Source organism: Rhinopithecus bieti, unplaced genomic scaffold, assembly GCF_001698545.2.
Source record: "Rhinopithecus bieti isolate Rb0 unplaced genomic scaffold, ASM169854v2 scaffold_19037, whole genome shotgun sequence".
NCBI lineage: Eukaryota > Metazoa > Chordata > Mammalia > Primates > Cercopithecidae > Rhinopithecus > Rhinopithecus bieti.
The window spans coordinates 222,381-246,043 of NW_016809436.1; the positions used below are offsets into that span (position 1 = coordinate 222,381).

General features: G+C 36.0%; 2 protein-coding genes across 9 annotated transcripts in view; both read left to right on the forward strand.

The window, feature by feature from the left end:
- Positions 1–8,721, forward strand: part of PLSCR1 (phospholipid scramblase 1) — a 29,094-nt gene extending 20,373 nt beyond the window's left edge. For all 6 annotated transcript variants that reach the window (XM_017889306.1, XM_017889307.1, XM_017889308.1 and 3 more), the window contains 4 exons: positions 1,546–1,766; positions 1,893–2,054; positions 6,743–6,904; positions 7,803–8,721. In XM_017889306.1, coding sequence (XP_017744795.1) covers positions 1,546–1,766; positions 1,893–2,054; positions 6,743–6,904; positions 7,803–7,859 — 602 coding nt within the window. In that variant the 3' untranslated portion in view covers positions 7,860–8,721. The remainder of the gene's footprint in view (positions 1–1,545; positions 1,767–1,892; positions 2,055–6,742; positions 6,905–7,802) is intronic.
- A 12,461-nt stretch (positions 8,722–21,182) lies between these two features.
- Positions 21,183–23,663, forward strand: part of PLSCR2 (phospholipid scramblase 2) — a 42,702-nt gene continuing 40,221 nt past the window's right edge. Inside the window, exon 1 of one of the 3 annotated variants that reach the window (XM_017889311.1) lies at positions 21,183–21,273. In XM_017889311.1, the coding sequence (XP_017744800.1) occupies positions 21,246–21,273 (28 nt within the window). In that variant the 5' untranslated portion in view covers positions 21,183–21,245. Of the gene's footprint in view, positions 21,274–23,561; positions 23,605–23,663 lie in introns of those variants that run through there. The other 2 variants (XM_017889312.1, XM_017889313.1) reach the window with 2 other exon arrangements.

Sequence of the window (23,663 nt, forward strand, 5' to 3'; positions counted from 1 at the left end):
GATTTATCTTTTTTTGTAGGTTTATGGACTTCATAAATATTTGTTAAATAATGTGTTAATTATGAGAATAGAAAGTTCCAAATCTAATAGTTTTTTAATTATGCTATATTTCAAAAAAGAAATGTCTCAAGATTTTTTTGTTTCTTTTTCTCCAAAATTGAAAGATCTATGTTATTTTTCATGAGTGGTATAAAAAAGAACGAAGATTACTCAGTTTTTTAGAATCTGAGCCATAAAACTAGGTTTTTTCTCAGTTCAAAACACAGAAGACAATAAAGGACATAAACAATTTGTTTGTATTTTAAGTAAATGAAAAGAAACTTAAAGGTTATGTAAAGCAATGTTGTTTTACAAATAAGCTGGAGATTTTTGAGATTAAGCTACTTAATGAAACCATTAATTAGATAATAAATGCCCTCTCAAAATCAGCTTAACTTTTTTCTCATTAAACATTTGACTATTTCAGATGTTGAAATCAAAGGTGGTTCTTATAAATGCAGAGTACAGGGTTTGTCTGTGTCCCACCAAGGACTCTTAAAGGCGTTCATGGTGCTAAGACTTGTGAAGGCCATCTTTCTCTGACTCAAGAGTCTTTCCACATAGGCATTGTAGAGTGACTTTTCCTCCATATATTTATTTTAATCACTCATCATTTTAGTCAGGCTTCTGGCATCTATGACCCCAGTTACTGAGGGTTATGTACAAGTGGGACAGTTGTTGCTCCTTTCTGGCTTTAAATACGGAGAAGTTTCCAGTGTGTGGTTAGATATGGAAAGCCCTTGATACAAAAGCATGTGAGCGTCAACATTTTGCAGCCATCTGTTTCCCTCATGAAGAGATTAGCCCAGCTAAGGTGCAGAGTTCACTTAGGATTCCCATGGTCTAGATATTCTGTGAGTTGAAGTGTTGGTTGCCAAACACCCTTTGTCTAATACCCACCTCCCACTTCTGAACAACTACTGCTGAGTTGAATAAGGATGCCCTGGGTCCACTGTGACATTCTAATTCACCTTTCATTTTCACTCCCTCGGTTTTTATGCATGTACATTGCCTTCTTTCAAAAGCATTGCAAAAAATAAGACATAGGTATGGTTTATAAGACAGTCTCAAACCAATTAATATAAAATTTCCTAGCACATAAATAGCAATCCTCTTATATTCCCCTCCACATTACACAAAAACTATCGTGCATTAGTGGACATTTTATCTATGCACCTAGCACCACTGTGCCCACCCACAGTATTGTCCCAACCCTCAGCAGAAAAGTCTCTCTTCTGACAGACATTTATGGAATTAGGGAAATATAACTTGTTTCCTGTGTCTCACATAAGGATTTAATTTCTCTATACATTGGTAATCTCTCCTCCTCCTTTTTTTTGCCATTTTTCTCTGCCTGGATCATCTCTGAGCATCATTTCTTCTCCTTCTCCTTATGCCACTTGGAGTATCATCCAAAACTGGCATAGCTAGATATTATAATATCTTTGGATAAATTCAATATTTTTAACATAGAGGTGATTATGATTTCGTCTTTTATGTTTTTAGTTTTAACAGGTTTTGAAACTAATAACAAATATGAAATTAAGAACAGCTTTGGACAGAGGGTTTACTTTGCAGCAGAAGATACTGATTGCTGTACCCGAAATTGCTGTGGGCCATCTAGACCTTTTACCTTGAGGATTATTGATAATATGGGTCAAGAAGTCATAACTCTGGAGAGACCACTAAGATGTAGCAGCTGTTGTTGTCCCTGCTGCCTTCAGGAGGTATGTGAGCAATTACCAGGGCATTTTGTAAAGTAGTTCAGCAACAATTTCTACCCTGTCATTGAGCCTTTCATCAAACATAGGCATTAGGATTATTACGTTTACATATATTATTTTGCCTTCTAGATAGAAATCCAAGCTCCTCCTGGTGTACCAGTAGGTTATGTTATTCAGACCTGGCACCCATGTCTACCAAAGTTTACAATTCAAAATGAGAAAAGAGAGGATGTACTAAAAATAAGTGGTCCATGTGTTGTGTGCAGCTGTTGTGGAGATGTTGATTTTGAGGTAAGAGATGTCATAATGTTTATAAGATTTGCTTTCCTAATATAAGAAGAATGTAATTTTGCAGGATGTTATAAATGCATTAAATAAGTATTGTGTGCCAATGTCTCAATAGCAAGATAATTTGCTCATATATTTAACTTTGGTCAAAGTGGTAGTTATCACTCTGATTAAAGGTCACTGTTGGTCATGATAAATGGAAAAAAGAGAAGCAGACCTATGTAGTTAAATAAAAATAAATGTGGTGGTTTCTGTGTGATGACACTGTATGTTATCCATTTTAAACAGAATGTTAACCTTGTCATCTAAATCTAACTGCCAAAGCATATGGATCCTTCTTAAATCTGAAATATCAGCTGCCAGTGCTCAAGGCCATGTTCAGAATGTCTGACATCTTTGAATTCCTACAAGAGAGGCCGGGCGCAGTGGCTCAAGCCTGTAATCCCAGCACTTTGGGAGGCCGAGACGGGCGGATCACGAGGTCAGGAGATCGAGACCATCCTGGCTAACACGGTGAAACCCCGTCTCTACTAAAAACTACAAAAAACTAGCTGGGTGAGGTAGTGGCGCCTGTAGTCCCAGCTACCCGGGAGGCTGAGGCAGGAGAATGGCGTGAACCCGGGAGGCGGAGCTTGCAGTGAGCTGAGATCCGGCCACAGCACTCCAGCCCAGGTGACAGAGCGAGACTCCGTCTCAAAAAAAAAAAAAAAAAAAAAAAAAATAGAATTCCTACAAGAAACCCAATTATGCAAAGATAGTTTTGAGAAAATTAGTATAATATATACTACCCAATTATGCTTCTCTGTGGTCTCTCCTTTTCCCTATATTAAATTAGGTCACTGGAAGCTGCAACATATTAATATTTATATATTTACTATAATATATTATAGAATTTCATTACAGTACTTCTTCAACAACAGATGGTCTACTTTTATAATCCAAATTTTTTCATTGCAAATGTTTAAAAATCAGAAGGTTTTATGACTTAATCTTGATTTCTTGTTTCTCTTGGAAAATCAGAAAACTGGGTTAACTGGGCCTACCTTTCCACAGAAAGGGCAAAAATCTACTGAAGACGTGTGGGGCTGCCCCTTGTAATAATGACATGGGAACTCTTATCACTGTCTCCACCCCTTACTGAGGTTTTTCAATATCCAGTGTCATTCATTTATGTGATCTGTCTGCCTTCTTTAATCATATGGTATTTGATTCACTCTGTCAGACCTCAGCTATACAAAGATGAATCCTTTCCCTCATTGACTTAATAATCTAATGACAGAGATTTGCAGTTCTAAGGAGGAGGTGATGTAGAAACTTTAAAAAGGCTCTTGTAAAGGGATTGTATAGTGTGTGTATGTATATGTGTCCATAATATGGATGTATAAAATTTTATATATAGGGGTATGCATAATAGCACTTCTTCATGTAAGGGATGGAATCTCTATCCTACCTCCAGAGAAGTAAAAAATCATTTCTCATTCAAGGAACAATATTAACAGAAGTTTGGCTGGCATAAATTTTACTTTCAGTAAATAAATGAAAACACTGGAAAAGCATTGTGTAATCCTTATATTTGATACTAAATAATTTATGTTTCATGTAGCAGCCTTTCTTGATGGATACCTTGAAGCATCCATTCCATGTAATAAATTAACTTTTCTTCTATTTATCCAGAATGATGATATCAAGGTACTCTCATGGAAAGAATTGAGAAATAGTCACTTGAAGAATTTTCCGTAGGGCTGAGAATGGAAACTGTGACACCTCAAAGCAGAAATTATTTGTATGAGGGACCACTAAGGAACAGGAAATCCACCAGGGTGCCACTGGGCATGGAAACTTGAAGTAATAAAAAAAATAAAAGCCTGTTCCACAGCAGGGGCAGGAGTCATCTAAAACAAAGAATAACTCAATAGGCATTTTATCGGTGTACTATGTGGAAACTAATTCATGGATTTGATGTCAATTGAGGATGAAAAAATTTTGGAGATAAACTTGATGTGTTATTATTCTGATATTACATTGGCCAAGTTAAGAATCTTGGAGGAAAAACACTTGATTTGTGTCCTCTTGACCATTATGATAATCTGCTTTTTAAAAAGTAAGGTATCAAATATTAATACACATCTAGGTCAGGGATCAGTAAAATATAATCAATGGGCTCTAGTTGATTATATAAAATATATATGGGAAGTTAATGACTTGAATTACAGTCATGTTGGATTTTAGTTATGTAGAGGAAAAGAATGAGAGTTTTCAGCAAACAGATAGTAATTGAATCTCTAAGAAGGTTATCTCAATGGTGAGTAAGAGAGAGCCTAGTAGACCTTTTATCCAATATAGATAATAAGAGAGTCTGTCTCCTTCAAGGACTCTTGGTAGAGGGAAAAATATGGCCACACGAAACTGATATACCAAGTCAGTTCTGTCTATGAGCTTGAAATCTGAATTCCTGCCACTGTTGTGTTTCAGGAATCTCAAAATACAGAAATTGATCCTGAGTGGTGATAAATTCTATATGGTCAACTACAGCCCACAGATTTTTTTTTCCTGCCCTCTCAACTAGATTTTCATTAGTATTCAATAAGTATGTTTTTAAAAAGCAGACAATCGTAATGGTCAAGAGTATAGACACTGGAGCCAGATACCCAGGTTTGAAACCCATCTTCACAACACTTATCTGTGTGACCTTAAACAAATTTTTTCACTTCTCTTTGCTTTAGTTTTTTTACATAAAAATTGGGCATAATAGTAAATAAATAAATCATTAGTAAGTAAATAAAATAGCTTACCAGCTACTATTAATATACTCATGATACACTTTTTATATTTCTTTGCTACATACCTAGATCCTATATGCTGTCATCATATTTCAGTATTTTGCATTTATATTTGCATTGTGAGATGAATCTATGGTTTTCTTTATAGAATACTTTTACCAAATAGTATTACGTTTATGGATTTAAAAGTTTAACATTATACAATACCAATTTATTATTTCCAAATGTTGAAATTTTATTATAGTGATTTTCTATTCCAAAATGTCTACAATTTAGCTAAAAATTATCTAGTCCTGATAAGTTATTGGTTGAAGATCATTATTTGCATTTCTTGTCCTTGCCACAAAAAAATATATTCTCTACTTCTTTAAATTTCTTGCTGTAGTAATCAAAAAGGGCAAATGTTAATGTCTTTATCTGTATAGTGTTGGGTTTACAGTGGCTAGTAAGTTGTCAGCTGCGTTTTTCATTTTTTTTAAATTTCAGAATTAAAAAAATAAAACAGAGTTTTCATTACTAGCTTCAAATCCTTCAATGACAGCTATTAGCAGAAAAATACTAACATGTACAAGAAAGGATTTGTATTCGTTTATTTCACCATGGTAGTATTTCATTACACATGATCCCTAAAACTCAGCCGCTTGCAACAAGTGTTCATGCTCATGCTTAGGGGTGTGCAGGTCAGCTGCGTTTCAGTGGATGTAGTTAAGAAGTGATTTAGGCTGCATGTTAACCTCAGTCTGCTCCAGGTATGTTTGTTCTGTGGCTGTGGCAGCAGCAGCTACCTGAGTCATGCTTTTCTAGTGGCTTGTCACTGAAGATCATAAGCCAGGCCAAAGCACTTAGCCCAGTTTAAGGACACTACTCATGTCATATCTGCTAACACCCATTGTTCAAACAAGTAACATGGCCAAGCCTAATTATGAAGGAACAGGAAGTATACTGGCCATACAGAAGGAGAGGGAATGAAATGAATATTTGATGAACAGTATTATGCTATCAGTTTCATATTAGATGTTTATTTCTGGTATTTTACAAACTACCCACTTGTACCAAAATAAAATGAGTCAAATGTTTTTAGATTCCCCACATTTATTTAGCTGAAAAGGACACTCCTCTGTTAACACAACTATAGATATACCTAGTTTTGTGAATTTCAGCTACATTCAGTCCCCACCTGCCCTCCTAGAGAAGTTGCCTTAGTCTGAGCACAGTCCATTCAACCCTATATGATGGCCCTGAACTTTCCTCAGGCAGAATTGTAAAATTAGAAAATTGCTACTTTGGAGCTCATTTGTTTATACACTCTTCGTCTTTTATCATTCACACCCCACTAGTTATCCACTGTTACTTCAGCCCTTGGCATGGGGCATTTCATCAAGTTACTTACTGGTATTTGCCTTTACTCCAAACTGCTAATCTTTTCTAGGTGCTTAGCATTTCCTGTTTGTAACTCATAGTGGGTGGTAATAAGCCTTTTCATCAATATTTAATCTTTTGGTGTATGTAAACTGTGCTTCTCCTAAACCAGAAGTCTAATAGGAGTTTTGTTCATTACCTTCCTGATGGCTTCCAGAAATGTCATCACATAAACATTTCATATTTATATCCTTTTTTGCTTAAATTTTGTTTTGGGTCAATTCAAATAATTTATTAATGTCTATTAATATAAAATAGAAATTGTTAAATATTTCAGAAAAACTACTTTCATATAATTTCTCTATATAATGAAACAGTTTTTTTCATATATCTATAAATAGATACCAGAGCCTCTAGTTATCTAATGAGGGTTACATGTTCATGGTTACATATGGCACATAATTTTAATACCATATTTGTTTCATCTTCAAATTTGAAAGTACTTTTGCTATAAGTTTCCTAAAAATATGTAATACTATTTTTTCAATTTAGATTAAATCTCTTGATGAACAGTGTGTGGTTGGCAAAATTTCCAAGCACTGGACTGGAATTTTGAGAGAGGCATTTACAGATGCTGATAACTTTGGAATCCAGTTCCCTTTAGACCTTGATGTTAAAATGAAAGCTGTAATGATTGGTGCCTGTTTTCTCATTGTAAGTCTGTTCTTATTAATCTTGATTATAGATGCTTTCTCTGGGTTCATTCTGAAATGATCCAGTAAAGTGTATATTTCAAAATGACATTTTAAAATTTATAGATTTTAAATCAGGATTCCCATTTAATCCTAGCTCTGAAATTCTATTTGATCCTGACACTCTGGGGTCGCAGGTGACTAGTTTCTTTCTGAAGAGTCTATGAATATTCACATGGCAAGAGAGGGACTAAGGAGGCATACTAAGGAGAGATTTTAGTCTCCCCTTAAATCAGCCATCTCCTAGATACTTTGAGGAAGAAGTTGAAAGTGGGCATATGTGGAAAAAATTTAGTGAAACAAGGAAACTTTACCATGACTCATAGTAATTAAATTAAACCATCTAATATAGGAGTATGAACTACAGTAAGAGTGTGCATTCACTCAAGTGTGTAGACCTAACTACCAAATTGCAGGAGATAATTGGATATACCAGTGATTCTGAAATTGTCTTCACATTAGAATCACTTAGGGACCTTTAAAAACTGTAAGTACTAGTCCATACCTCAGTTCAACTGAGTCAAACTTCGAAGTTCATATACTGCTCCAGGTGGTTCCAATATGCAGCCAAAGATGAGAATTATGGGGATAGAGAAAAAGTCACATTTAGAGAAAATGACCGGAAGATTAATTAAATTCATACAGGTATCAATACATTAATAGAATTATAAAATTTATTATTAAAATGGAAAGCTAAAGGTAGAACTTATATAATTATAGAACTTTTCTGTGTTTATTACATTTAATTTTTTAACAGATATGTTATTGTGTTTCACTAGATCCCTTAGTATTTCTACATCTGATAATTGATCTCTATTTTGTTGCTGAAAATTCATTTGTATATTTTTGTTTTTATCTAGGATTTCATGTTTTTTGAAAGCACTGGCAGCCAGGAACAAAAATCAGGAGTGTGGTAGTGGATTAGTGAAAGTCTCCTCAGGAAATCTGAAGTCCGTAAATTGATTGAGACTATCTAAACTCATACCTGTGTGAATTAAGCTGTAATGCCTGTAGCTCTGATTGTATACTTTTGCTTTTCAAATTATAGTTTATCATCTGTATAACTGTTTATAGAGGTTTTTGTACATTTTTTAATACTTATTGTGAATTTGAGAAAAGGACATCTGAGTTTTGCATTTATTAATGAAACTTCCTGTGAAAACTGCTTTGAATTATGATCTCTGATCCACTGTCCATTTTACTACCAAATATTAACTAAGGCCTTATTAATTTTTATATAAATTATATTTTAAATCTAGTTACAATTTATTTCATGCATAAGAGCTAATGTTATTTTGCAAATGCCATATATTCAAAAAAGTTCAAAGATAATTTTCTTTACTCTTATGTTCAAATAATATTCAATATGTATATTATCTTTAAAAAGTTAAATGTATTTTTTTAATCTTCAAGAAATTATGCTACACTTCACTTCTCCTAGAAGCTAAGCTGTGCCATAAATGATACATTCATATTCATAAGATATTAAATTACCAATTTTTAAATTATTGTTAGTAAAGAACAAAATGATTCTTGTCCAAAGAAAGGCACATTTTAAACACTCTTTCACTCTAAAACTCATACTATTATAACTTTTGAAAGTTAATATTTATATATGAAATGTATAGCTTTTATACTCTATCCTTTCTAGAAAATGGTAATTGAGATTACTCAGATGTTAATTAAATATAATATTATATATATATATTCACAGAAAATAAACCTAAATAATGATCTATTAGATTCAAATATTTGAAATAAAAACTTGATTTTTTTGTATATTTGACTTGTTTTTTAAACAAAATATGTTCAGATGGTATTTTGAACACTCATTCAGTTAAATGATGGTACATTTGAAGCAGGATATTTCCCTGACCCCTTCCTGGGACTCGAGAAGGGGTGTCTTGTTTACTCAGCCTGCCACTCTCAACTCTTCCTGGGAGGGAGTGCGCAGGCAAACAAGGCAGGAACTGGAGTGCACAAGCACTGGAACTGGCTGACCTTTGGCACAGGCAAGAGCAAACTCCGTGCAGGCCCTGTGGTAGCAACCAGGTGCGGTTGCCTGCGATTCCTGAAGCCCCAGAAGGTGTGTTACAGTGCTCTTTTAGCTCTGCTGTCTATGGACGGCTTAAGTGTTAACAGCTCAGTGAGCCCTCTGTCTTGTCACGTGGGAGAGCTGCCCTCCACCAGCAAGGGCAAAGAGCGAGTGTGAGTGCCTTTTATATCTTCTCATGGCTCCCAGGCTCTTGTCCGGCGTCCAGGAAAATGTGGTCACAAAAACAACTGAAGGATGGTAAATGCGGGGATTTTATTGCTGAGGAAAGTGACTCAGTGGAAAAAGGGAGCTGAAAAGGGGACAGTGGGGTAGGTGATCTTCCCCTGAAGTCTGGCCATCTCCAGCTGGATTCTTCTCTGAAGTTACATTGTCAAGCTGTCCCTCTGAAGTCAAGCTGCTTCTCTCCAATGTCCAGCCATAGTCTCCACTCCTCTCTGACTGAGTCTGGGGTCTTTATAGGCACAGGATTGCAGGCAGGGAAGGCCATGGGCAGTTTAGGAAAAGGCAACATTCAAGGGGAAAAACATGGATATAAATTCTCACTTTGGGCCGGGGTTTCAGGCATTTCAGCTTAAGGGTAGGGTTTTCACTGGGGACTCAGCCTTTTCTGCCTAGAATTTCTCTGCCTCCTGTCTCCATCATGTTTAACTGCCTTTTCCTTTCAAATCTCCTTCAAAAAGGAGCAAGTACATGACACTTTGTAGTAAAATCTGTACCAGAGTTGGAAACTAGGTTTTCCACCTGTCAGAAGCTTATAAGAATTTAGTAATCTCTTTTGTAATGAAGATTGAGTTGAAAGATGACATGAACAACCCACAGTATTCCTCATGCAACGGAAAAGTGTGCTTAAGCAATAAGGGCATGTGGAATTCTTATAACAGCAGCTCTCCTCATGGTGTTAGTGCCCTAGACCTCAATAGCTCCAAATGGCAAGTGGTGAGAATATTAGTATGCAGGAGATCTTCAAGAAAAGCCAAGTCTAGATGAGTTCCCACAAGCCTCAACAAATCGCCAGATGCCAAATTCCAATGATGAAGTGTACCCATGGAACTCACTCAGAGCGTGTGCTTGGTAGAGATAGCATGTCAAGAAAAGTGGAGGTACTTGCATAGCTGAATCCCAATGGCATTGTTATGCCAGTTACAGAAGAGGGTGGAAATAGGATTTCCAAACTGGCCATAATGTGCCAAAACTGACCCAAAATAAGGCTTAGAGTACTGACATTACCTCTGTGACAGCTACATCTTACTTTCATTATTTGTCTTTCTCTAAACAGGATTCTGAATCTTTAAGTAAAATAAAACTAAACTGATCTAAACATTTTTTTCTTCAACTCTGCAAAGAACATCTGAGCAAAACTCCACATATTTTCTGCAGAACCTACTTAAATACTAGACAAATATCTTCTCATCACATAATTACATAGAGAAAAATAATCACACATGAAAAATTCGATATTTAAGAAAATACCAGGAATTGTTTTCAAAGTTTAACTGTAATCTTAATGAGATTTGAGGAAATGTTGCCTATTTTTTATTTCTGCTATATGAGTTATAACAGTGAATGGAAAGTCAAACTGCGTGTCCCTGACTAGGGAAAATGTTGAGGAGGAAAAGCTGCAATGGATGGGGCATGGAGCTGTGTTTTTGGTCTTGGGAAGAAAGTTCTAGGTAGGTGGTCAGTGAGGAAGGGGGAGAATGGGGAGGGAGGAGGAAGACAAGATTTAAGGGATGTCAGTACCTCTCCTATGTACCTCTTGGGGGAGGGTTGAGGAGTGAGGGGAGTGTAAGTGAAAGCAGAGACAAGGCTGGGAGAGGAAAAAACAAAAAGCACCAGCCACAGGCAATTAAATTGCCAGAAAATCGGTGTCTGGGCTCCCAGCATCAAGTTAGCTAGCTACTCTAGGCATAAGTACTAAAGCTTTAACTGCATTTGGGCTCAAAAAGAGTGACTGTAACTTTAGGGTAACTAGAAAAGACTCTGTAGAGAATCCCTGCCATCAGTAAGAATGGAATGATTTAAAATGTCTCTGGGCACAATGAAGTGCTCTGAGTGCTTAAAGTGCCAGAAAAGTGTACAGGGTTTCCCTCCATATCCCGCCTCTCTCCTTTCCTGTCCCTAGCCCAGCATACACTGCCTGAGTTTCCTAGGACCACATTCCTGCACCTGGCACTGTCTCCTTCAAGCTCTGTGTTCCTCCTTGTGCCTTCATTTCCCTCAATAATCAATAGTATCATTGTTAATTGATTATGTTATCTACCTTATAAGGTCAATGTGAAGATTCAGTGTTCTAATGCAGGTTCAGTGACATGAGCAGGTTCCTGCAGTAGAACCAGAGTGTAAAAAATGAAAAGGGCTATGTGTTGATAAAGATCAATGTGTTTCGAAACACAGGGAAGTGTCTCAAAGCCAATGAGGAAGATTTGGGCTAAATTAAATTTCTGTATTATGATTTGAATAGCAAATAAAATTCATTTAAACCCTAGGAAGAATACTGACTAGCTCCTCAAAAAAAAAAAAAAAAGATGTCTATGCAAGATGCCAAGCTAGGGAATGATGTTCATCTCACAGAAGTGTAGATTAAAGGAAATTAAGGCACAGGGGCGAACACAGTCTCTGGCTTCTGCGTTAGAGTCTTTTTTTTTTCTTAGCCTTATAGTGTCAAAATGTGGCAAGCCATTTTAAGAGAGGGACAGTAGCTGGGCTCAGTGGCTCTTGCCTGTAACCCAGCACTTTGGGAGGCCAAGACAGGTGGATCACCTGAGGTCAGAGGTCAGGAGTTCAAGACCAGCCTGGCCAAAATGGTGAAACCCCGTCTCTATTAAAAATACAAAAATGAGCTGGGCATGGTGGCGGGCGCCTGTAATCCCAGCTACTGGGGAGGATGAGACAGGAGAATTGATTGAACCTGGGAGGCGGAGGTTGCAATGAGCCGAGATCACGCCGTTGCACTCCAGCCTAGGTGACAAGAGTGAAACTGCTTCTCAAGAAAATAAAAGAGAGAGGGAGGAACAATAATCTGGGTCCCTGAAACCAGATGAAACCACTGACAATACAGGGTTTGAACTCATGATTTACAAACTGAGAGGGCCATAGGATGATAAGCAACAAGTACAGCTGGTCACAGAGCTCTGCACTTAACAACCCCCGACACATACACACACACCGAGCATTCAAGTTAACGTTAATCTACTGTTAATGTTTATATGGTAGGAAACGTCAGATTTATGCCAAAATGCAGATTATAAATTTACCCACATTGAATTCTGACTCGATTTGGAAAATTGATCTGTTTGCCTACTAAGGACAATTTGTTTCTACCTGTGGATTCTGGGAGTTTTCCATCATTAACACATTGAGGTTATTCTGTCTGGCAGTGATAGGGAACAAACATTGACCTATTTATTTCAGCAAAGGAGTTAGTTGCTAGGAAAAATTTCAGCTTTAATCAGGCATTGCCAATAGACTGCAACCACCTGGAGATATCTTAGAGAAATTCTCAGTTATATTGACTTTACAGAGTTAATTAGATCTTAGTCTACTACCCGGTCCGCTCGGGCTTCTATACCAAAACACCTTAGACAGGGACAGTGTAATTACAAATGACTAAAATTTGTTAATTATAGTTCATGAAGCTGAGGGGTCCAAGATCAAGTCACCAACAGATTCTGGTGTGTAGTGAGGGCTGCTCTCTGCTTCCAAGATGGCACCTTGTTGCTGCATTCTCACATGGTGGAAGGCAGAAGGTCAACAGGGACCCAACCGAGCCCTTTTAAAAGGTCACCGATCCAATTCGTGAGAATGGTGCCCTCATGACTTAATCACATCCTAAAGATCCCATATCTGAATACTGTCAAAATGGGTCTTAGTTCCCAACAAATGAATTTGGGGGGACACATGCCTTTAAACCATGGCACCTACTAAGCACATTTCTGCTAAATCATACTGTCTGAATTCTCTCCCCATTATCGCAAGTCACAAGCAGAAAATAATTTACTCACAAAATTTTTTTTTTTTTTTGCAAATCTATTTTGGTTTTTATGAATAAGATAGATTCACTCAAATAATTCACATAAATGTATTTGTAAACTTTCTATATAATTGAAATTAATATAAAAAAAGTAAAGTTGATTGATTTAAGGACACTGAAACTGCTCATCAATTATTTAACAAGTACATACAGAGCTTCTACACTGGGCCAGGAGTTATGCTAGGTACGATGTCTCAATAAGCAACAAAAATTATTTTCTACAAGGTGCTTAAGGTCAATTATACCTATGGAATGTGTGATTATAGGATTCAGAGTACTATGGAGAGGGTTAGTAGGGACACTGAACTCAGTTTTAATGGTCAGGAAATTAGGGGAAGTAACTTTTAAACTAAGAAAGCTTGCTGGACAAAAGGGAAGTGAGAAGATTATTTCAGGCAAAGGAAAGAACATAAACAGAAGTCACCTCAGGGGTCTTGAATGTGGTTAGGCCACTGGTTTTGTGTTCCTTCATGAGTGAAAGACATGCAGGGGGTGGGACATCTAAGGAGTGGCTACCTCATACAGTGTCCTAGTCACATTAAGAAGTTCAGGTTGGGGCCAGACGTGGTGGTTGACACCTGTAATCCCTCTTTGAGAGGCTGAGGTGGGAAAGATCAAGTGTCCTTTCCTCCTCATAGCTCTCTCAGTCTCTAGGAATCCTAGTGGCGGACTTCTCTAAAGCTCCTTTTTTTTTTTTTTTTTTTTCCCCCAAGCAGCATGGCTTGCCTGATTATTCTCCAGGAACTAGTCTATATATCCTTTTCAGATGGAAAAGTTATTTTATCTACACAGAAATTTTCTCATGGTGATTTGGTATCTCCGTCATCACCAAAAACTTGTACACATGGTAGATGGCCTAAAATTGTTGAATTATCTATCTTTCAAATTTACAGTGTGAATTGATATACGTTTCAGGTCCTGAAAGCTATCAAAATAACCAAAGTTCATTTATCTAGGAGATTGGTATTAGTAATTAGTTGTGTAAGTAAAAAAGTCAATAAAAGATGAAGAAGCATATCCGTAAAAAAGATGAATATACTTAAAATAAATTAAGGGTAAATTTTATTATTTTGTTATTATCATTTATTTATTTATCAGTCTTTTAAGTAGGGGCAAGGGCCAAGTGTGGGTCTACTATTCTGCATTGGCTTTCTTGTAGAAAAATACACAGTTTATTTTTGTTTCAATAGAGTCGTAATTCTAAGACACTTTCAAAGGTATCTTAGTGTAAAACAATAAATTTTTACTATGATTTACATAGAAACAATCTTTTATATTAATATTTAATCAAAGCAAGTAAAAATATATACTTTCTGTAACTACAATAATCTTTTGTATAAACTGATTTACAAATAAATACAAATCACCTTTATTTGGTGTAGAACTTTTGAGAGAGTAGATGTACCCTAGAACTAGAGAATCAATGGGGACTCTCTTGATGTAATTGTCAAGCGTATTCAGCATAATTTGAGCTAATAATTAGGTTTTACTGACAGAATGGGAAATGTCAACCCAAGGAGCTGGGTAAATTAAGATCAGTTAAGAGAGTGTCTATATTTACTTTCTTTAGTAATTATTTTCTGACAAGGAAAACAATAGTCATCATCAATCCAGTAGCTAAAATAATATGACACTTTTTTGATATGATTCATGGCTCCCTCAAGAACTTATCTGCTCCAAAAAGTAAAGGAGAAAGCAGGAAAGAAGAAAGGGAAGGATTAGATGAAAAGGAAAGAAGAAAGAAAAGGGGATTTTGCTTGTTTGTTGCAGTAGAAGTCAACTAAAAAATATAGAAGAAATGATGAAGGTAGGAAATGACCATTTGACAGTCATCATCACAATAATTTTATTCCAGCAAGGAAACATCAGTGGCTGCTAAAATTAGTGATGAACCTTTAAGGAAAAGCAGTATGCAGTACTTACTTACATTGTCTCAAAGTAGCTTCTTATAAGATACTTACTAATTTCAAAAGAATAAAATAGTAAGTAACTTTACATTTACTGCATGATACAATTCAGCTGAGCTGTCCGCCATGATACAGAAAAGATCTCCATTCCTCCAGTTTCCAAAAACAAGTTTTGTTTTTTTTTTCTCACTCATCTGAACCTTCACCTGCAGTGCATTTAATTCTGTATTTTTCTACCATCGGTCTCTTCATGTTGATGTAAATCTTCTCTAAGATGATCAACATTTTCTTAGAGAAAATACATACCATGCTCCTCACTTCCTTTTGTGTACTCACCAGTCATTGACACCCATATCTCTTCAGTCTTGTCTTAGTCGGCACAGGCTGCTACAACAAAATATCATAAGCTGTCTTAAACAGGAGATGTTTGATTCTCATAGTTCTGGAGCCTGGGAAGTTCAAAATCAAAGTACCAGCAGATCTGGTTTCTGGTGAGGGACCTCTTTCTGTCTTGGAGACAGCCAGCTTCTTACTGTGTTCTCACATGGCAGAGAGTCCAAGCTCTGGTTTCTCTTCTTCCTGTTATAAGGACACTCATCCCATCATGAGACCCTCACCTTTATAAATCTAATTAACTTCCAGAGGCCTTGACTCCAAATACCATCACATTAGGGGTGAGAGTTTCAACATATGAATTTGGCAGGAGAGGTACACAAACATTTAGTTCATAACATTCCACCCCTGGCCCCCATCATTCATGTCTTTCTTGCACGTAAAATGTATTAATTCTATCCCAATAGTACCAAAATCCATAACTCATTCTATCATCAACTCTGAACTTCAAAGTCTCACTTAAGAAACATCTAAATCAGATATGAATGAGACTCAAGGTACAATTTATCCTGAGACAAAATTTCTTTCCAGCTGTGAGCCTGTGAAACCAGATAAGTTATGTACTTCCAAATTATAATAGTGGGACAGGCATAGAATAGACTTTCCCATTACAAAATGGAGAAGTTGAGAGGAAGAGAGGAGTAACATGTCCAAACCAAGTTCAAAACCTAGCAAACAAATGCCATTAGATCTTGAGGCTCAAGAATAATTCTTTTTAGTTTGATGCTCTGTCTTCGAGACCCATGTCCTGCAAGGCTCTTTTGGGTGGGGGTTGTGCCCTCAAAGCTCTGCAATGTGAGAATCACATCCACTCCCAAGGCTCAGCTGAGTGGAATTCTCATTCTCCAGGCTCTAGGCTGCCATTGTCTAGCCTGCTGAAACCAAGGCAATGGCTCTCTCCCCCACTGTAAACCAAGGAGGCAGACCTGATGACCTCTGAATTGCCTTCAGGATTACTGCTTTTTCTTATCTTGAAGAGTAGTACACATCTGCAGCCAAATAGCTTGATGTTCTGGTACTGTGGCCTGTAAAAAGTCCTGTAGCTTTCTTTCTATTGATACTGTTTCCATTGTCTTTAGCTCTGTCAATCTGAAATAATCAAAAGAATCAGAATTCAGTCTTAAATAATTTATTCTAGCAAAAAGTTTGTTATGATTATTATAGAAACATTGGCTCCTGAAAATGAAGTAAGTTCCAGTGCAGTCGCAGACTAGAAAATGAGTCAATGAATATACTTGATGCAAATCTCATGCAGTTTTTTTTTCTTTTTTTTTTTAATAATCAACTAATCTATGTTAACTGAGACTCCTTGTTCTCCAGCTACTCAATCCACATGTGACCTGTGGCTCCTGGTAAACAGAAAGGATAGCAATGTAACTGAAGGCTGATGTGACTCCTCTTATTGTAGGCCAACTTACAAATGTCACCAAGAAATAAACTCTCATCATTCTCATTGACCAGACAATAAAAGGACAATGGACCTTGTAAAGTGGGAACAAGGAAATGGAACAATTAAAAAAAATGATTGGTTAACATTAGATTGCTTCAGGTTACATTTTTGTAAGGGTTAAAGCAGAGGGACTTCCTTATTATGCTGACTCAATCAGATTGAAATTTCCTGTTTTCAGGGGGAAAAAAATGGTCTGCTTGGGATCTATCTGCTTCCTTCAAGTTGCAGTATGATTACGTGACATTTGGCATGAGTACTCTGCTGTGGTTTAATCTGGTTTGTTGGAGTCTAGTGCGTGAGCTCACTCCAAATCAATGACCTCCAACAAGTTTTGTTTACACACACACACACACACACACACCCCTACACAATATACATTCACTTTTTTTTTTCCTATTGGTTCTCTTTCTCTGGAGAACCTTGAATAATATGCCAACTTTCCCCTATAATCAACTTCAGTGAATATTTCTGTACATGTATCCTTATGCTCATGTCAAAAAAAAAGCACTTATGATTATCCTTATGAGTAAAATTGCTGCTTCTAAGGTTCTAAACATCATTATGAAATATTGTAATATTGCTCTCCAAATAAATAATACCAATTTATTATCTGAACACCAGTGTCTGACAATTACTACAGCTTTACATCCCCCATCAGATCGGGTATTGTTGGGTTATGTTTTGTTTTGGTGAATTTTCAATATTTTTAATTGGGAATCTCATTCCTGTTTTCATCTGCATGAAATGGTGAGGTTGAGTATGTTTTCATTTGTTAATCAGATGTTCATGTTTCCTCTAATGTGAATCATCTTTTTGCATACTTTAATAATTTTTGTATTTGTTTGCTGTCAACTTTCTTATTAATTTGTAGAAGTTTCTTTTTACGCAACCAAATCTTTTATAAGTTTGTATGCATTGTAAATATCTTCTCTCAGGATATGGCTTTCAATTCACTTTATTTGTGAAATAATATTTTTGTTGTCTAGAGAAATTTTAAATCATCATATTTATCAATTTTTTCAAGGTTTGTATTTTTTTCTTTTGATTTGCAGGTTTATTTTTCATACACAGGTCATTACTGCACTTGGAACTTTTTAAATGTATGTTATGAGTAGATATCTAATTTTATTGTATATAAATAGCTAATCACTCCAATAACAGCAAAGAGTTCATCTTTTCTACTGATTTGTAATGCTACTTTTGCCAGCCATTAACTTTTCATAGATTTGTAGATCTGTTTCCAAGCTTCCTCTCCTATTCTATTGTTCAATATTTTTGTATAAACAATTCCCTTCAAACATTCCTGACAACGTATTTCCTCTTGAATATTATTCTGGTCTGGTCTCTTTAAACAGCTGCATTTTATTGATGGAACATAAAACAGGCAAAGGGAAGGAGCAAGATACAAAGTTCATTTAATATCCTGAAAAAAATAGATCAGCCTTAAGTATTTTAACAGCTATATATTATTTATTTAGTGATTTTGGTTTTGTTTGTAAACAAGCTAGTTATAGTGTAGTAAAGAAGAAATATGGGAGGAAAAATAAGACTTTAAAGATGTATCTAATTTTGTAATTAACATACACTTCCTACTCAACATGAGCCACTTCACCCAGCTATTATTTCTTTTATAAATGTGAGAGGGAACTAGTATTTGAACTTTGAAAAACTGGGTGATTCGAGCTATTGTCTGATTTAAACCCACGAAATCACCAAATGTAATAAAATGTAATAAAATTATATTACATTTTCTTATCTTGCTGAAAATATAGGTATGTTTTATTGAAGCAACTACATTCTTAAGAGAAGGAATTAATTCTTTTCACTGTTACTGTATATAATGTCTCAGAACATAAAATAATCTAGGTGTTTCCATGTGGCCAAATTGTAAAACAATATGTTCTAGGATTCTGCCAAGTCATCAGATAGTGTTCCCATATCTCCCATTCAAGATCACAGGATATCAGCTTTAAACAAACAGAACTGTGAAGCCCAATTAATCTAAAAGCTGGTCCATTTTTGTTTGTTTCTTGGTTTAGGGCACCATTCTGTTTTATTGTACAGGTCATAAAACTCATGTGAAATCTGTAACTGATCCAGCTTTTCCAATTGAAGAAATAAGTACCCAGTTCACCTCCTTGCCTCTGAATGGTATTTTGAAAATTATTAATCAAATTACTCTTCTAATAATATATTGATTTCATCCATCTGTAGCAAAAGTAAGTGCTGGATAATTAAATTTGATTATATTATCGACCATAAGAAATAAATAAAAGTAAATCATTGTTGCTTCTGAAATCCAAATATGACAAGGATTTGATTTCAGGCACCTGAACTTTGTAGCTCAATTTGAACAGAAACATTAATGAAGGTTATCTAAGCTTTGGTTTTCTTACCTCTAAAATTAGGATAATAACTTCTTCATTTTAAAGTTTTATTAGGATAAAGTAAGCATGTTTTACCATTATTATTCTTATTTTTATTATTAATGCACCATTAATTTTCAGTTCTACTTAGATGACATTATGCTGCAAACCATTTTTTATTAATTTCATATGATGTAGGTAGTACTCTAACTGGTGAATAGTCTTTTAAAAGAATGTTTATTGATTCTTAGTATTGTATATATCTAATCTAGCATTTTCCTTCTGAGGAAGTAAGAGCTCTCTTCAACTACTGGTGCATGTGTGTGGCATAATTTCAGGTCTTGTTATGTAATGAAAAGTATTTATTTGTGTGTATATCTACTTACTTAACAGACACATGCTTCAGCTTTGTTTTCCAATTTTAGATTTCCAAATTTTAGTTTTTTTGTTTTGTCTAAAATCATAAGCTTACAATTTTAATTCAGTTTAATATCTATATAGCAAAATATGGTCACTTCCTTTAGAATTCAAAAAAAGAGTGTTTGAGATTATATGCACTACCAGGGAATTTTATTACCAGAAGAAACCCTGCAGTATAATTTATAAATACAAAACTGAAGTTTTAATGTTACTAAGTTAATGTTAAAACTCATTATATTAATATTACTCGTTAAATATTCTGGACTTTGAGGTGTCTATATTACCTCATGATTCTGGTAAAAACAGAGAACATAGAATATTCTTTTCAGTGACTGAAAAAAGAGAAAATTAAAAGGGCAGTTTTGGGTGAAGAAGCTTTTGAGGCACTATTTCTCTTTAAAAAATCTGAATATACTAGTTGTGGGAGTGAGACACTGTTGTTTCCATATTTCATTTCATCACTTTTATGCCAGTGTTCTGTAACTTATATCCTAAGTTAGTGGGTACAAGAGGGCCCAGTTCTGGGAGGCTAATTTGCTCCTTACTGATCCAGATAAAGGGGAGGTTTCCAACATGCTAATCTGGCTGAGGGCTTATGAGACTGCTATTTGCCTGTGATTTATTTGATCTCTCTTGTGTTCTACATGGGGAAGTTACACAATTTATTTTGGATAGGCCAAGCTCATCTTTCATGAAGTGGCAGCCTTTATCCTTTATTTTTTCCATTGATTAATGCCAGTAGGTTCTTATCTGTCTTGACCAGCTGCTGCTGTGAGGTGCGAAACCTGTGCCCTTATTCACAGGAAATGCAACTCCCCCACCACCACCCTGGGTTTCACTGACATCATGGTCAGTGGAAGAAGTAACTTCATGCCCATGTACCTTCACAGGAGTCCAGATCCCTTCACTTTGTTCAGAGGGGATTACAAACAGCCAAGGCTGTTGTGTTGTCCATAGCTAAGCTTGGCAAATGGGCTCACACAAGAGAGTGACTTACCATAGTATCCTTACCACTCTGCTTCTAGATCCTGTAATCGAAATGTATCCAAGTTGTTTCATCTTTCATACATTATGAATACTTTTCCCTCCTATTTTGAGATACCAAAGAGGTACTTTCCTCTTACTCAAACCCTACTACAAAACATAATGTTCTAATTTACTTTCCACTTAGGCTTTCTCTCTTTCTATATGACTGAGAAGATCTCTCAGTAAGTGTCCTCTTGCACAAAGTGCAAAGTAATGAAACTAGTATAACAGAGAACAACGTACAATGCTCTGAAACCATTTTATGCACCATCATATAATTATTTTATTGTTCCATTTTTTGTTTAACATGTAGTGGTAAAGCCTTAGGTATCAGAAACTTCATGTGGAACTGGCTCCAGTTGATCAATTATTGGAATATAGGAGGTGTGACATACTGCTTTGGGGTGTGAACACTGCTTTAAGGTGACACACTGCTTGCAGAAAGCAGGGCCACTGCTTTGAGCCTTTGCTGCCATTCCAACACCATGGGAGAGTTAAAAGCTTTACATCCTGGTATGCATACAATTATCCATAGAACTAGTTAGCTTCAAAGTTCTAAATGGAATGTGTATTGTTGTGGTTGCTTGTATCTGTCCATCTTAGATTCTTCCTAGCAATAATTTTGAGAGACCATGGATTGTGGGCTGAATGGAGAATGAAGCCTTTTCAAATTCACCTCCCAGGTAGCCAATGACATGTAGTTTCCAGAGACTAACGTGCTTCAAATGCTGGTCTCTATAACTACTACATACTCCCTTTTGTTTATGTATATGTTCCCATTCATGAACTACCTAATAGGGGCCTTAAACTCATACTCGGTATGTTAAACAGTCTGAGCTGCTGTAACAAATACCATAGACTGGGTGACTTATAGTAACATAAACTGGGGGTTTCTGTTTCTGTTTCTCTTGGTTTCTGTACTTCTGGAGGCTGGGAAGCCCAAAATTAAACAGATTTGGTGTCTGATGAGGGTTCACTTCCTCACAGATGACCAACTTCTTACTGTAACTTCACAGGGCAGAAATGGGGAGGGATCTTTCTGGGGTCTATTTCTATAAGGGCATTACTCCCTATTCTGAGAACTCCTCCCTTGTGACCTAATCACCTGCCAAAAGCCCTACTTCCTAAAACCACTGGGAGTTAGGACTTTAACATATTAATTTCAGAGAGATATATTCAGTCCTTTGGACTGGGAAACTGTAGTATTCAGAATTTATTACTCTGCTGATGCTTCATTGCTGCACATATAATACAAAAGAATATTTTTATGTATCTTTAGAGACATTGCCTAGGACTCCAGGTTTGGGTCAAATCTCTAAGCTACCACTCAGTACAAAGTATCCAAAAATAGGAAGAAGACATTCATGTTCCTCTCTAGAGAGAAGAAAAACAAATGCCATAGTTGGAGTGTAACAAAGCCTCCAACTTCATCTCACGTCTAACTTGAAAATCACCATGTACATGAAATATATCTGACCCTGAATGACCCTCTTTTCTCCTACTCTAATTGATACCCCTCTTTCCTAATCCATTGTCTATGTCAAATGTTCCTGCTATTCCTCTTCTTTAGGATACCTGGATTCACTTTATAGCTCTTCCATGTATAAATCTAATAGATAACACAACATCTCTGAGGCTCCTATTTTGATTTGTAAAACTGGGATGAAGGTTAACCTACAAATGATCTGCAGGTTTCTACAGTGAACCCACTAGGAAACACTTCTAGAGAGAGAGTGTTTCATAAGTATGAGACCTCACGATGGAAAGTCTGAATTTTCTTCCCCAAATTAAGACACCTATATATTTGGGTGAAGCATAATGCAAAATGCATTTTCCTTCTGAGACTGCAGGAGAACTCTCCAACTAATATAATTATGTGATTATTACTATTCTTTGAAGATCTGTGATTTAGAAAGTATTTAAACCATGAGTGTTTATAAACAGTGTTTGTATTTTAGGTTCACTGACAGCAATATATTACTTTATCAAATTAAATAGACTTATGAATAATACAACATTGTAACATTGAGATTATTTGGCAAAACAACTAGAAGATTACCTGTTTGTCTGGCATAATTATACATTTTGTCTGGTGACATGTACGTTTAAAAATAAATATACTTATTAGCAAGTATTAAAACATGTATACATATATGCACTATATATGCACACATATAGACAATATGGAAAACAGTAATATACTTAATAAAACATAAAAATTAATAAATACTTACATATTTGGGATTTTTAAATTAAGTACATTGTCATTCGTGTATATGAAATATTTATGTACTTACCAATGTACATAGATTTGACATAGTTCTTATTTGTTTTCATTTCAAATAATAGTCTCTGTCTATATACAATTTCACATGCACAAAAAAATTCAGAGTAAGGGCTCCAAAAATCTGTGCCTGAAAGAAAGCAATCAGAACCCAGGAAAAAATGGGCAAAACCAAAATTTTAGAACTCTGAACATTAACCAGTGATCTCAAACAATCTAAAGGTCATTTTAAAAACTGTGAAACTATCATAAGAACAGTGAGCTGTGGAATTTCAACTTGTTCTAATTCCATCCCCCAACCCCTAGATTCACAGAAGATTTGCAAACCAACAGCTTTGTAGTCACAGTAGCCATAATGTAATCAACAGAAAAATTCTACCTAAAGATGTGTGTGTCATATTTCCCAAAACCATAAACATATTATTTTACACATTATCATATATGTCAACATAATGTCTAATTGAATGAATCCAGTGACATACGCTTTAGAGACACAATGTTCTTAAAGTTTTTACAATTGCCAAAAAAAAAAAAAATTGCCGGAGGGCGGAGCAAGATGGCCGAATAGGAACAGCTCTAGTATCCAACTCCCAGCGCAAGCGACACAGAAGACCGGTGATTTCTGCATTTTCAGGGGGCGGAGCAAGATGGCCGAATAGGAACAACTCCAGTCTCCAACTCCCAGCGCGAGCAGCACAGAAGACCGGTGATTTCTGCATTTTCAACTGAGGTACTGGGGTCATCTCACTGGGGAGTGCCGGACAATCGGTGCTGGTCAGCTGCTGCAGC